At 41.8% G+C, this 15,756-nt stretch overlaps 1 protein-coding gene across 4 annotated transcripts in view; it reads left to right on the top strand.

Moving 5' to 3' along the window:
- The window catches only part of PDGFA (platelet derived growth factor subunit A), a 28,003-nt gene extending 13,333 nt beyond the window's left edge, over positions 1–14,670 (top strand). The window contains exons 5-8 of one of the 4 annotated variants that reach the window (XR_012717391.1): positions 9,062–9,185; positions 10,638–10,723; positions 11,473–11,541; positions 13,834–14,670. Coding sequence is in view for 3 of the 4 variants with exons in the window: in XM_075285929.1 (XP_075142030.1) it covers positions 9,062–9,185; positions 10,638–10,693 (180 nt within the window). In the remaining variant the exon portion in view is untranslated. The remainder of the gene's footprint in view (positions 1–9,061; positions 9,186–10,637; positions 10,724–11,472; positions 11,542–13,833) is intronic. The other 3 variants (XM_075285930.1, XM_075285929.1, XM_075285931.1) reach the window with 3 other exon arrangements.
- The last annotated feature ends 1,086 nt before the right edge of the window (positions 14,671–15,756 follow it).

Here is a 15,756-nt window from a genome sequence, read left to right as displayed (position 1 = left end):
ATGAATTGACTTTTATTCCGGCAATTGTTACAGTGAGTGAGACATTGTATTCTCATTGGAGCCACCATATTGTGTTACACACGGATTGTACATGCAAGTACAGTATGAGATTGACATGCAGGAGTAAGGATACAGAAATGTCAGCTGGGTTGGTGTTTTAAGGGTCTTTCCTGTAACTTGGGGAAATTGAACAACTTTGGAAGACCATGAAAACCCATAATAGAGATGTTGCTTACTGCTCTTCTTCAGCCACATGGCCAGTGCTAGGGTAGTCTCCCTTTACCTTGCACAGGGTACCTGGTGGTCTCATGGAGTTGGTTTTCATGTGGTGGCTCTGCTGTCTCTTCATTGGGAAACGAGGCCCTGTTGTTCCTGGCTTGGTGCTTGGCCACTTTTTGGTCCGTTCTCAAACTGATGAGAACTTTCTGCTCCAGAATGAACTGCATGCCAACCTCTTGGTGCAGGCCCATAGTTTTTTTTTTTTTTTTTTTTTTTATCCTTCCAATGCTCAGTCTTTGGATTTAGTGGGGTGGTTGCAGCAGTAAGATCATTGCCCCCTAGTGCATTGAGGGTTACAAGTTCACTTCTTTGGAATCCATGTCCTATAGTCATGTGAGTGAGACCTATGTTTCGTGCTCTTATATGTTGGTATCCTAGTCTGGTTTTCTGTAGCATCTAATATTCTGCTTTATTAAAAGTGGTTTTGTGCTTCCTAATCCACTTCCACAAATAGTCTACATGCCACCCGAACTTAGCTGGTTGACCTTTCCCGACTCTTGTGTCTCCTGAATGTTTCTCTCATTCTCCTTGTACTGGCGCAGCCCACCACCTCACATAGCAATGATTCATTCTATAAATGCCCTGTCTGTGACTCCCCGCATCTAATGAAAAGACATGATGCCAAGCTTTGCTCTTTTGATGCAGATTTTGCTGTGGATGTTTGCTGGAGATGATTAATGTCTGAGATGTTATGAATTATATTTATGGTACTGCATCATTTCCACATCAGTTGGGTCTAATAGAGTCTGAATACCACATCATATTGTGCATTCATGACTTGTAAAGCATGGGGTATGATTAACTTCACAGAGGCATTTTTGGTTTCTGAAATAGTTCCCTTGTTCTTGGAACTTGGACCTCTGATGGTTGCTGGCTTGTAGATGTGGGTTCCAGAACCCAACATGAGTTCAGGGCTTGAATCGCTGTTTAAAGATAACCCATATTTATAGGGTTGGCAAGTGAAAATCTTCTATATGTACAATGTTCTAGCACGGTTCTGAGCCCTGTCTGATGTATTGTCATACTTTTATGTTGCATTTATGTATCTCCTCTTTGTTGCAGTTTCACAGATTTATTTTTGTCCATTATTGGACTCTTTTACATATGGAAACCTTGGATGTATATGTTTGATGCATGATGTGATAGACTTGGCTGTATCTCCTGGACTGAACTCTGTACAGTATTCTAGGTATTTATGATGCTCGGAGTCCTTGTCTCACCACGGGATTAGTATTCTGTACCGTAGTCCCTTGGTGACGTAGAGCATAATGGATAACTATCATATTGTGGGACTGGATCTCCGAACAAAATGCAGTTTAAGTCTATGGATATATAAAAGCCAGGGTGCAATGGGCCTTATAGTTGCAATATCTAGAATTCATGGTTCCAGTGCTCTTTGGGTTAGCGATGTTACATGGTAGAGGCTTTGGATGTTGACCCTGGATCTGTATAGGTCCCTATGATAAGCTTCTACACAGAGATCTCCTGAAAAGCCCCTTCTACCTGTATTATACACCAGTGATGGGACCACCATCTCCTAGATTGTCGATGATCACCATGAGTTTCTCGGGAGATGTCCTCTCAAACGAGGTCAGACGTCTTGAGTTGGTCACTACGTCCATGATCTTGTTGGTCATTTGCCAACGTTGAGGTTTTAGGAATTCTGTAATCTGTTACAATTTTATTTATTTAAGCCACCGAATGTCACCATAGAACCTTGACAGATACTAGAGATGAGCGAATAGTAATCGAAATACCTCGCTCCATAGTAATGAATGGAAGTGGCCCTTTGTTGTTTGCCCGCTCCCATTCATTCCTATGGGAGCGAGGTATTCCGAATACTATTCAAATCAACTCTAGTCGCTGCAATGTGAATTTTGAAACCAGACCTAAAAAATGGACTTGTAGTAGTAAAGCTTCCAGTAGACGAGTAACGTGTCGATGTGTAAAGATCTAATTATTCTACCCCCCTAAAGAACTGTCCTAATTCTTCTTGGAGTGAACATTAACTATTCATTCCTTGGGTTTGTGCAAAAATAGAGGAGGGGAAAAAAGGGTTTCTTAAGGCTAAGTAATGGATGTCGTTCTTAGGTATTCGATACTATAAGGGTTAAATAGTTTCCTAAGTTCGGAAGCTCGAAGGAGATCAACCACATCTGGAATCCGAATAGGTGGCCCTAGAGGAACAAGAAGGTGTATTGTGATCCAGGGTAGAATTCTAGTCAAATCAGTTCATGTAAGGACCTCGCCGAGTCGGAATATGTTTGGAATGAGTCTGGAATATGTTTCAGCAAGACCTAAAAACTGTGCAGGATCCATCATGTAGTCATCTGTGATGAATTTTCCTTATTGATCATGATGGCAGCTGAAACGTTAGATAATGTAAGTTAATCGATTGGACGTTCGTAAAACTATTCAGAATTGATAGAATGTGATGGTGACTTATTTGCTGTGGCTTTGTGATGGGGCCGCGCAGCTCTAATTCGGGGTAAGCTGCATGTCCGTCCTAAACTGCGACTCTGGAGGACAAGTCTGGTTAATGGGAAGTGCCCGGGAAACTCTGAATGAAAGGGGTCGGAGTCTGGATCAGGAGAACAAGGCAAAATCTGAGGGTTACAGTCACATGTTAGAATGCTGCCTTGTTATGGTCCTCTGATCCTTGACTTGTCAGCATTCCCTACTGAACTATACGCCTAGTCACATGGCCATGCCAATAAAATATTCGCTTTTTCCTGATCTGGTAATGAGCTGTTGGGTACATTAAGGGCGTCTCCATTGCTATCCTCTCACCAAAGAGCGGCCTCCTTGCTATGGTGGACTGGGCCAGGTAGTGGACATGGTAGTCCTAGGAAGGAGGGAGGGATTGGGTGCTGGAAAGTCTAGATCTAGGGAACCTTTGCTCTCCAGCCGTTGCAAAACTACAACTCCCAGCATGCATACTGTCTCTGCTGTTCTTGGAAGTGAATGGAGCATGTTGGGAGTTGTAGTCTCACAGCCAAAGTTCCCTACCCCTGGTCTAGATCTTTGTTATAATGAGAGTAATGGTGATGCTCTTGTTGTACCAAATTGCTCATTAGCATATTGGTAGTGGTGGTGGTGGGGGGTAATATCTTGGTTAAGGAGGCCCCATTTGGGAAGCAGAAAAAATATTTTATATAGGTGAACCCCAGTTATCAGACTGTACTTTATAGTTCAATAGAGACCGTTCTGGTGACGACTAACCCTGCTGCTCTCCTGCGCCCCCCCCCCCCATTATAACCTTCCTGGTCCCCGCCATCCTATTGCGTTAGTCTTATTGATACAGACCCGAAACATGTCAACCCCGCTGAGGTCACCGATTCAGCAGTCCTGTCCATGTTCATATGTTATTACAGAGACCGGCAGGGGGTTGGGGTAATGTTGGGAGTGTCGCGAGATCTGTAAGGTGAGTATTGCGTTTTATAATACCGTATAGCGTTCTTAGCCGTACTAATAAGTTTGTGGCTGGAAACCTCCCAACCAATGGACGGAGCCAGCCTAGTCCTCAATATGGAGCAATAGTTTGGGATTCAGCTTCTGCCCTAAATCAGGGTTAATGTTGGAAGAAGCCTGGCGTGTTACTAATACCATCCACAGTGATCATTATGCCATAAGTAGCTTGTTTCCCTTGTAATAACTGCAGATTATCGAGCTCCCCATACTAATCTCTGCGCTTTATTGGCCACTGTCCTGTGTAATTTTAAGCAATTGGTTGCTGCCAGCAAAACCTCAGTCACTAAGCTGGTTGTGCAGCCATGTTTGTAATGGAGAGAGTCCTGAGTGAAGTCACGAGACCTCGAGCCGCTCCATCATTATGGCTTTCTCAATTCAACGTAGTCATTGTAAACCGAGTGCCGTATCATTTCTGCAGACTGAGGTCTTAAAAGGAATGTATGCCATATATAATATCTGTTATTTCTTCTCGTATATGGTTATGGGGGCGGCCATCTTGCCTGAACTTCCTCTAACAGCATTTAGTGATTTGCTTTACAGCATAGTCCTGGCCAAATGCAGCAATGGCCAAGTCATTGAGGTCTATGGGAGAATTTTCTAGGACAGGGGTAGGGAACCTACGGCTCTCCAGCTGTTGCAAAACTACAACTCCCAGCATGCATACTGTCTCTGCTGTTCTTGGAACTCCCATGGAAGTGAATGGAGCATGCTGGGAGTTGTAGTTTCCCAGCAGCTGGAGAATCGACGGTTCCCTACCCCAGGTCTTGGAGAAGATAAGCAGCGACCATTGTCAGTAGTAGATGTCACGATAGGTCAGTGGTGTTATCTATAAGGTGGGATTTTGTGACTGCTGCAAAGAAAACATTGGCAAGGTTCAAACTATTAGTAGGCTTGGTGGTCAGAGTAACTACGTTTTTATTTTCTGGCGAGCGATTCCCTTTAAGTCACATAACAGCTGTTTACCAGGAGAATCCGATAAATGTCATATATAACGTTCCTTCTAATCTGTAACGAAACCTTCTTATCTCTTTGTTGATCCCGGATGGTTCATGGATACCCCAGCAACAGCTGATGTCCAGGGGACGGTGTAAGGAGACCGTGGTCAAGACTTTGTGAATTCTCTGTCCTTAGCTAAACAAAAAAGAGAAGAAAAACTTCTTAAAGAAAGTGGAACTGTCAAAAGAAGTTGCACAAAGCCGCTGTCCCAGCTCCTGTGTTGATATTGTTGTGCCCAACCTGTTACCCTTCGGAGTTACCAACACAAGACTAACTTTCTACAAAGGGGCTTTATCTGTTGGTATTTGGAGGGGGTTAGAGGGTACAGCCGAGGGCACGCTGGGTTAGCAGCTGTATTTATCAGCAAGACCTGGAGCTTTCTTCGTCTTTCCTCCCCTTGACAAATACTCGAGGCCGAGTGCACATATTTGTGTTTCCAGATTTTTTTCTTTTTTAGCTTAGAGGGTAAAAGAATGCAGAGAGATAAAAGATAAATTGATTTCAGAAGGCTCCGAAAAAAAAAAAAAGAAAATCAGCCCTATCGTCTTCTAAATCTAACAACATTGAGTTATTAGAAGCCTCCAAGAACGCACCTTTTATGGTGATCGGTTGAACTTGGCCGGTAAGTCAGAAGATGAGTCATAGGCCTGTCTTGAAGTGCGTTGGAGAATAACGGTCCATAGAGAGATGAAGGGCTTGTAAGACTAAGCTACTGCTAAATGCTGATAATTGGGAGGTTTTTGTAACCGTACATCGATTTCCCAGGCAAAGAGACCAGGTCGGGGACTCTCTAAGAGCTGCTCTTAATTCCGACTCGTCCGGGCGGGATAATGAGAGATTTGCTCCGACGGCCGCCTCTCTCTTCCCTCTTAGGTCTTAATCATCATTTGATCTTCCAGAGTTCTGCAGATTAGCCGCTCCTTCGTGCCGGATGAGTCAAATTTGCCCAGCGCCTTGAAAAGCGTTAACAGAGGGAGCTCTCCATAAAAGAAACTAAAACATATTGCTTCGACCCAAAGTTGACCTTCTTGCAAAGCATTCATACTTGTCACATACAGCTTTGACTTGTTCAATGGAAATCTGACAGCCCTGGAAAATGCCTTTAAGTTTTTTTTTTTTTTCTTCTCTGCTACTGTCTGACTATAAGACTTTTGTTTGCTGGGCTAATGAAAGCCGGCTCCATGTCCTGTTGACAAAAAGGGCAGTGACTGAAAGCTGAGTTTCAGATACTTCCAGACCGACTACTGTAGGAACCTTGTTGTGCGCGTTTTGTGTTTTTTTGTGCGTGACAAATGTGCAGGTTTTGTAAAGTCAGTCGATCACTTATGTTGGTGAAAGTAACAAAATACTAATTTTTGCACCGGAATAACAAGGTGTTGATAGTAATTCAGTTCCAATCTTTGTTTTATGCCTTTATTTTTTTCACATTGTATTTGTAATGTCGGGCTCCCCTATTTATCGGATTCCATAGAGAGCTATCCTAGGATACACACTGGATCCCGGACAAGTCCTCAGGAAGGGGGTGTCTGGTTCATGGTGGGGGAAACGTCTGTGCAAACAAGGTCACTTTATAGGTGTCTATAAGACCTATGGAGACAAGTGACAGAGCAGAGCAGTAGGAAGCACCAACGATGAGACTGGAGATCTGTCTCCGACTACCTGAGATTCTCCATAGACTCTGTAGCTATCCTGTGGTTACAGGTCAAATCTTGGAGCAAGTCAGGATCAAGAGCTTGGGAAGATAAATAGAAGGTCTTATAAGTATTAATATGACCAGTGTTGGACTTGGCCCATCAGAGTACCAGAAGATCCTCTGGTGGGCCTAGGCTCTGATACAACAATGGTCCAGCAGAAGGCTCCATATTTAAAGGGTACCATGGTCTGTTTCCTAGGGATGTTGCCCGGTGGGTCCTCTTATCTGGTGGACCCAAGGAACGTTAGTCTGACACTGGATTTGCGTGTAATCTTTGAGCTTCGATTGGAGAGTCTGACTGCATATCTAGATCACTTTTTCCCCCAGAGATTGGGTCTACTTACCCCATCTTCTGCATTGATCTGGTATGGAGTAAATGTGTAATTCTCTGTAGTTGTTGTATCAGGTTGACCCCATGTTAGACTCTCTCTACTCATGGAGAACGTCAGTTCATCTGTACAATGTTTGGCATTAAGGGTGGTCTAAGCTACGCGGATGGAGAGTTGGGTCAGTTACTAAAGTGGTGGTTGAACCCCAAAGCCTGCACGGGAATTTAGAAGATTGGGGCTCTTCCATTGGTAGGTGGTCTGTCCAATCCATGTAGAATCTCCCACCAGGCGCAGGTGTTCTTCAGAAGAGCTATACTTTAGTGTATGGGCATCGGCAGTCGTGAGGAGGTTAGAAGCCATTTCTAGACCCTGCCGAAGTTTCCGCATGTATTCTTATGGTTTTGTATGTTGAGGACTGGACTTATTTTGCCCAGAAGTCCTGTCTATGCCGAGTACATGCACCTAATATTTGTCACCCTCTCCACAATACCGCGCTCTTTGTAAATGGTTTCTTGCTCTTCTTGGTGTGGTCATGGCCGTGTAGGAAAATGTTTCTTCCGATAATATGTTTATCTACAGATTACAAGCTGATTCTGGCATAACACACGGTCAATATTATTCTACAACCAGCGTTTGAACAACAACAATGGGGGGATATCAATGCTCTTACATTTGCTTTATCCTTGCTGCCAATTTTCTTATCATGAAATGATGTCATTGGTTTTTAAGAAGAAAAAAAAAAAGTTAAAAAAACAAAAGCGTTTTAATCATTGAGCTTAAAGAATAGGCCAAGTGAGTTCACATTAACACTGAGGGTTTGTTTCGTCGGTGGCCTCCGCCCACGCTGGATATTGGGTGTAGATGGGTTGTTAATGACTGTGATTGTAGAATTTTGCTAGGATACTTTGTATCCTTCCTAAGCAGCATTACTTTAGTATGTGGATATTTTTGTTCTCGTCATTTTGGGTTCACATCTACATCAGGGAGTCCATGTTGGGTTCACATCTACACCAGCGAGTCCATGTTGGGTTCACATCTACATCAGGGAGTCCATGTTGGGTTCACATCTACACCAGCGAGTCCATGTTGGGTTCACATCTACATCAGAGAGTCCATGTTGGGTTCGCATCTACATCAGAGAGTCCATGTTGGGTTCACATCTACATCAGGGAGTCCATGTTGGGTTCACATCTACATCAGGGAGTCCATGTTGGGTTCACATCTACATCAGGGAGTCCATGTTGGGTTCGCATCTACACCAGGGAGTCCATGTTGGGTTCACATCTACATCAGGGAGTCCATGTTGGGTTCACATCTACATCAGAGAGTCCATGTTGGGTTCACATCTACATCAGAGAGTCCATTCTGAGACTCCGTCAAAAAAAAACCCAGACACTTGTGGTTAAATATTTGACTCCAGATGAACCCCACTATAGTTGATGAGGTCCATCAGGATCTGTTCGTGTCTACTATTTTAGTATGTTTGTCTATTGTTCTGGCTATGCAATGGACCAGAACAATGGACACCCCAACACTAGTGTGAACCTAGCATCACCTGTTTTGACCTCATGGAGCAAGAAGTAGGGTGTGAATACTGGATTATCACTGTGACATCTGTTGGCATCCTATGGAGTGTACACTTTTTGAAGACCTACAGTCTGAATGTTCCTTTCATGTTTTGATTGGTACGTGTATATTGTGTGTTTATGTAAGATTGGGCTGGCCTGTCGGGGTACCGGAGGACCCTTTGGTGGGCTCTAATACAATATTGGGCCAACGCTCAAATATGAAGGGCACTGTGGTCTATTTTCTAGGGGTGCTTGGAGGATGGGCACTCAAAAATATCTTATCTGGTGGGTCCAATGAACCTCAGTCCAACATAATGTGAGACTATGTCATTGCAGCTTCGGTGCTGGAGCACCCCGGGTCATCACCATGGGAAAAATCGCGGCAGTTCACAGTAATTAGAGTGGATGAGATTCATGCGAATCCCATGCCCGCTTGCGGTAAAAACGTCAGCGTAGACTCTCTGCAATTTCCAAAAATTCTGGTTTTGGAAACGGCAGCATGTCAGTTATATCTATGCAAACGCCGGTAGCTCCCCCGCAGATACAATGTTTCCCATTATAGAGGTTATCATGGTGTGTTTTGTGCAGTTATTACAATGATGAATTTTTTGGGATCTGTTACCACTGAATTTCCATCTTCCTGGTCTTGTATCTGGAGATCTGCATTTCATAAAATGCCTAAAATTATTATTTTATTTTTTTTTTATTTATTTTTTTTTTTTCAGGTGGCAAAAGTAGAATATGTAAGAAAAAAAACAAAATTAAAAGAAGTTCTGGTGAGATTAGAGGAGCACCTGGAATGCACTTGTACAGCAAATTCTAATTCAGATTATCGAGAAGAAGAAACTGGTAAGTTAAACTTTCTTCCAACTTCTTAAGTATTCCGTAGATCCGTCCTAAATACCCCGCAACTGCTATTGTCGTGAATTCGCATCCCCCGATTGGCGCACCATTGCGGCTCCCTCTGTACTTCTATTTACTACTCCAGAAGTATTTCTAGTTACTGTTTTCTACGTAGCCTTTGTCTCTCTGAGGTCGTTGGTTCCAGTAAGTGATTTGGCTTTTATATTCGGTTGTGTTGAAGATTTACTGTATATTCAGTTGCGCACAAGATGGCCATTGGCCAAAGCCTACTCCTCCTGCTTTCTCCATACACTCACCATAGGCCGAGCCAAGCGTTTCACATTTTCAATACGTGTAGGGCAGAGGTAGGGAACGTACGGCTCTCCAGCTGTTGCAAAACTACAACTCCCAGCATGCATACTGTCTCTGCTGTTCTTGGAAGTGAATGGAGCATGCTGGGAGTTGTAGTTTCACAGCAGCTGGAGAGCCGAAGGTTCCCTATCCCTGGTGTATAGATCGGCCTATTGCAATCTGTCATGTCTGATCTCTCTAGTCCCCAATATCTGCTGCTGCCCCCATACCTATGACCTTTCACCTTGTGTGTATGGGCGGTTTTAGTGCGTATAAGGTTACTGGAGCACTGCACTAGATTGCTGGTTTACTGATGGATGTAGATCAAGAAAATCAAATAAGACTGGCCCTAAAACTTGAATGTCATTACAGGTTCTAAGTTTTGCAAACAATTTGATGGCTTCAAAAATAAACCCTACAGTCTACGCTGAGCTATAGTTTTCCCCCTCCCCCCCCCCCCCCCTGACATTTAGTAGAGAAGTCCTGGGATTAAATCTTTCTTGTACTAATATTTTAGTTTCTATGTTTCTTTCTACAGTCAGATGTTTGATTTGTAACATTCTGGAACACAATAGTCCGTCTCTCGGTACCTGTTTTCTACGGCGTCAAGGTCATTCCTTTAAGCAGCGCTGATGGCTATCGCGTTTTAGCACGCAGCTGTGGAAAAGTTGCTCAGTCATGTTAATATCTGTATCCTGACAGCTGTCACTTCAGCCTGTCCTAGATTGTTTCTTGGAAGCAGAATATCTGCAGACACCTTCATTTGTAACAAAATATCTTCAGATTGAAATCTAAGCAAATCCCCCACGTAATGGCGTCTCCAGTCCATGGGCTGTATCTGGCATTGCCGTTCTGGGGACAAAAAAAAACGGTCCCCATAACCTGTATCATCCTATACGACCCCTTTATCTCATTTGTATCCATTAAGAATAAAAAAAAAACACAAAAATTTGCCGATCTCAGCAATGCTAGCCGTACACGCGGTAGCTAACACGTTTCTCTTTCAGGAATGCACTTCTAAAAAACAAAAATGTATCTGCTTGTCTCACTACTTGCTAAAATACGTTTCCTTAGGCCTTTTCACCATCCCTGCCCTTGTATTAACAGGAAGGCCTAAGGAAACAGGTAAAAAACGGAAGCGAAAAAAACTAAAGCCTGCCTAATACCCAGCTGGAAATAATTTTCCTCGGCAGGTAGGAACCCCAAGCTGAAAATAACAGCACCAGCAATGACCAGAATTTCCCAACCTTTTAATCACGTCAACACAATCACTTGTTCCAATCTTGACACTGTTACCTTAAGGCTGCAAAGAGATTCTAGATGATTGGCTTTGATAATTCTACGCTACACGTCACCGTAAACCTCTCGCATTCCTTAGCTGTCTTCCTTTCTCACCTCTTTGTGTGTTTTATTTTTGCATTTCATTGCTTAAGCTTGGATGTCATTATCTGTGATTTTTGGAATCATCGTTGCATGAAAGAATTGTATCAATATGTTGCAGAACGTAAATGCCCCATTGGGTGGAAAAAAAACCTAAAAAATCTTGTTGATCAGTCCACAAAATATAAGTTATGAAACTCACCTTTACGGTTTAAAAATTTTTTTTTTTTTTTGGGATGTTTTTGAAAAATCTTTGGTGTCGGAGAATACAAAATGACTTGTCAAATGGCCGAGAAGATTCGTCCGTTGTGAGCTGATATTGTGCTCATGACCCACGCTAACCGCCTGCCATTGGGTCGTTACGTTTTTAGGCTGAGAGGCAACGGAGGTTTAGGTCAAAAATCGCACTTGACCTTCCCTCCACCATGCGCTTCCACAGGATATGGTCTGTTCATGGCCAGTATGGGTTTCATTTATGGCGAGGACGCTTTACATTGAGTTATTTTTGAATGTTAGGTTTAAAAAACCCTCTTTAAAAAAAACTTTATTTTTTTTGTATCAGGGTGTGGGATATTACCGTGACCAGCTCCATTAAGCTACATCTTCCCTTCAGCTGAGGGAAAGTGAAGAGGTATGTGCCTGGAGAGCCTGCGCCCCCACAGCTCTGTTTTTGATGTACTCGCTCCCAATTTGTAAGGGGGCATTCACACGGAGGAAGATGGCGCCGATTCTGACGCCCTAACTCTCGTCGGAATCCACTTGGAAATAAAGCCACCCATCGACTTCAGTGGATTCTGTTTTCCACGCAGAACACACTGAAATCAATGGGTTCCACATGGAAAATGGAACCCATCCAAGTCAATGGGAGGCTTTATTTCTGCGCGGATTCTCCCACGTGTTATCGCGCCAGAATCAGCGCCAACTTCCTCCGTGTGAATGCCCCCTTAACGTTTTGTGAGCGGAACTCAAATTCTCTATATTTTCATTGCATAGTTTGTGAACCTCAGCGGCTTACGATTGGAAACCACAAAATGGTCACATCTGATGACCGAAAGAATTTTAACACATTTTTGCTTTGTGGTGGTTTTTTTGTTAAAACTTCTACAAATTCCATTCCCTTTGGTAACGCTCGTCACGAGGGAGTCTTGTTAAGGGTTACATCCACTCATTCCAATACAGTTCTTATGGGAATGGGCCTTTTGGTCGAGAATGTTCCATTACTAAAGGATTTTTGTTTAGAGGAAGTTTACTGAAGAGTTGTTGTTTGGGAATTTTTTGAGAAATTTTAGACGTAAAGCAGTGAAGATAGTAGTATATATATTTTTTGAGATCTCCATGTGTTGGGTCACTTCCCTCTATGAATGGAATTGTACATATCCGTTTGTACTAGGAACAAAGACGTTTCGTTGTGTGCTGCTTAGGAAGCATTGGGCTTTTCACGTCTTGGGTCTTTGAATGGGTTTGGCTTTACAAATGACCAAATATTTGCTTAAATGTAAAAAAAAGTTCCCGAAATGAGAGGTCGGGCGTAGCATTGCCTCCATCCCTTTTTATTTGAAACCCTTGAACTTGATGCTAACGAAGCCTGAAATAATTCCAAAGCCTGAATAAAATATGGATTTGCTGGAAGTCTCGTGATGATCAACGTGAGAATCTGGCAATGAGCTCTAAAAAGATTTGTAAGGATAGGCGGCACTTGGGCCGGGTCAGGGGAAGTTCAGGTTAAGTTTCAGCCTATTAGTACCTAAGATTTTTGTAAATTTGATAATTTTCTTCAGTAGACTTAAAGGGATCCTATTATTCAAAAGTATTTTTATTTTTGTTATTTTTTGTCCCTAACACATAATAGCCTTAAGAAAGCCTACCTTTAGATGTCTTCTCTGCGCCACTGTTCTGTAGAAATCCCAGTTTTTTACAATATGCAAATGAGTTCTCTCGCAGCACTGGGGGCGTCCCCAATGCTGCCAGAGAACTCTCCAGCACCGCCTCCATCTTCTTCAGGAACGTCCTCTTCCTGTGTCTTCTTCTGGCACTGGCTTTGAAACTTGTAGGCCTCGGGCAGAGCCGACTGCGCATCCCTACAGGCCACAAGAAGTGGCTGCTTACTTACTGTGTAAGCGGCCATTTTTCTTATGGTTGCAGGCATGCGCAGTAGGCTCTGCCCGAGGCCTACAAGTATCAAAGCCAGTGCCAGAAGAAGACACAGGAAGAGGACGTTCCTGAAGAAGATGGAGGCGTCGCTGGAGAGTTCTCTGGCAGCATTGGGGACACCCCCAGTGCTGCGAGACAACTCATTTGCATACCAGCAAAAACCGGGATTTCTACAGAACGGCGGCGCGGAGAAGACATCTAAAGGTAGGAGAAGAATAGCCTTTCTTAAGGCTATCCTACGTGTTAGGGACAAAAAATTACTTCTGAATGATAGGATCCCTTTAAAGTTCTAAAGTTTTTACCTGCTCTTCCCTGCATGGCTTTTACCATGACCGCGTTTTCCACATGGGCCATGTAATTGAAGATCAATTTACACAATTGTTTGCTTGAGCCCACTAACCCAACACGATGTCGAGAGAATCCCAAACTGTATAGAACTGATCAAAGCAAATCTCTGAATGTCCTTACTGGGCCAGGTTTAAAAAAAAAAATAAAAAAAAAATAAAATAAAATAAAATAAAAATATATATATTTTTTTAAATTAAAATGGGAATTTCAAATTTATTTTTTTTTAATTAAAAAAAGCTTTTAGCTCATGTCTTTGGTTACACATGGAATAAAATATAATGTAAAGGTGAAACTATATGTATATTTTGTGGACAAGCTGTTGCAGTTTTCAGTTTCCCAAACTGTTGTGTCCCTTTATCTATTCCATTGTAAACTAATTACATTTTTTTTCTGTTTTTTTTTTTTTGTTTTCTTTTCTTTGCAGATGTGAGGTGAAATAAGCTAGAAACTTTCATCTGGGACTTGGATGTACACACTTTGTTACATTCCTGAATCTTCTACGTATGGTGCTTTTATAGACTTTTTTTTTTTTTTTTTTGGTTCAGTTTTTTTGTTTTCCTTTTTTGTTCTCTTGTGTGGAAAGACAGGATTAAAACAAAAACATAAGGAAAAACAAAAAAAGTTCAAAGGACACTCTGAGAACAAAGGGACAATGTAAATTTGTTTTAATGTGACATCAAAGCAAGTATTGTAGCACTCTTACCGAGAAGAGACGCTTCCCCTGTCAGAAAACTGCAACAACACAAGATGGCGGGATGGATAATGGAAGGATAGGTTTAAAAAAAAAAAAAAAATTAATTTTGGAGAACGTGGCAAGTGAATGGGGACTTTGTAGCAAAGCGGTGGTACTTTATGTCAAGTGATGTGCCTGTTATTATTGATGAAGATGGACGGTGACGGACAGACCACTGGCCAGGAATGTATCAAACGAACAAGTGTCTACGCAGAAGCTTTCGATACAATGAATCCTTGCTCCATGATGTTAAAGTCTTCACAAAAAAAAAAAACCTGGGAAGCCTTAAGAGGACTTTTTTCTTTATGTTTACTCTATAGAGTAATTCTTATACCACGGGGGTAATTTAATTCTGGCAGCACAGTCCTACCACTAGGAACTCACCTGCTCTTATATTGGTCAGTTAATGATTCTAATATCTATTTGTGTCATTTTGCAGCAGTTGATCTTCAAAGTGTTGAATTTTGTGTGTTTGCGTATTTGCTCTTGCTTGCCAGGAAAAAAAAAAAAAAAGACAAAAAAAAATAATACGGAATAATCACTCACTTTGCCAACCAAATAGGATCTGGAAAAAAGCAACATAAGTGTCTCGTAGCTCCTGACCCCATAGCCTGCCTCTGGTGACCAAGCATCTACAATGGAAGTTGCCATTTTGTGGACTAAACTAGTACAAGCCGCCAATGTACTACGAACTTTAGGCGCCAACGGAGACTCTTTGTGCCCATTGTTTCGGAAATACCACTTTTCATGTATTCCCAAGATCGTTTGATCCACAAAATGGCATTGAATATATTTTTGAATATATATATTTTTTTCCATCAAGGTAACTTTTTTTTCTTCTATTTATATTTTTTTATTTTGATAAAAATTTATAATTTTTTGGAATTTTTTTTTCCCCATGGGGGGGTGGGGGGTGGGTAGTAATCTGTTCATCAAGGTAACTTTTTTTTTTTTTTTTTTTTTTTAATAAACTATTTTCAATTTTGATTAAAATAAAAAATTTTTGGAATTATTTTTCTTTTGTTCTACCTTTTCCATTGGTCAACTCATGATGTTCACGTTAAGGAATAGTGTGTTTTTTTTTTTTTTTGTTTCCCCCCCCCCCCCCCCGCTGAAAAATGTCCAGTATTTATTTTAACTAATATTTTTTTTTTTTTTTTTTTTTTGAATTTTTTTTTTTTTTGTTCTACCTTTTTATTGGTCAATTCATATTTTTCACTGTTCAAATTTTTGACTCCTTTATTTTTATCCCAGTAGTGAAAATCTTAAAGCGAATGCAAAGGAAGATAAGAGGAGGAGACCATAGTAAGGAAAATTTTTGTTTTAGCTTAATTTTTTTAAAAAATTTTTTCCATAGAAAAATGTCCAGGAATTTTTTTTTGCAAAGTGGAAAGGCTAAAGCAGGATACCCCTTTGATGCGGCCTTAGAATGAACATATCCTATGTAAATGAGGCGGAGTGGGCGGGGTTTATCTATGGGCCCACCTAAGACCAATCCGATCTGTTGCAGGAGCAAACACACTGATAACGGCCGACTCCATTTTCCATGCATGCCTTTGTATGACTGTATCCCTACTTTTGACATAAAATTTTGGTACATTGTAGATGTAGTTA

This window comes from Leptodactylus fuscus, chromosome 8 (assembly GCF_031893055.1).
Source record: "Leptodactylus fuscus isolate aLepFus1 chromosome 8, aLepFus1.hap2, whole genome shotgun sequence".
In the NCBI taxonomy this organism is placed as follows: Eukaryota; Metazoa; Chordata; class Amphibia; order Anura; family Leptodactylidae; genus Leptodactylus; species Leptodactylus fuscus.
Note: the sequence above shows the minus strand (reverse complement) of the source record. Positions and strands in the feature narration are given on the sequence as shown.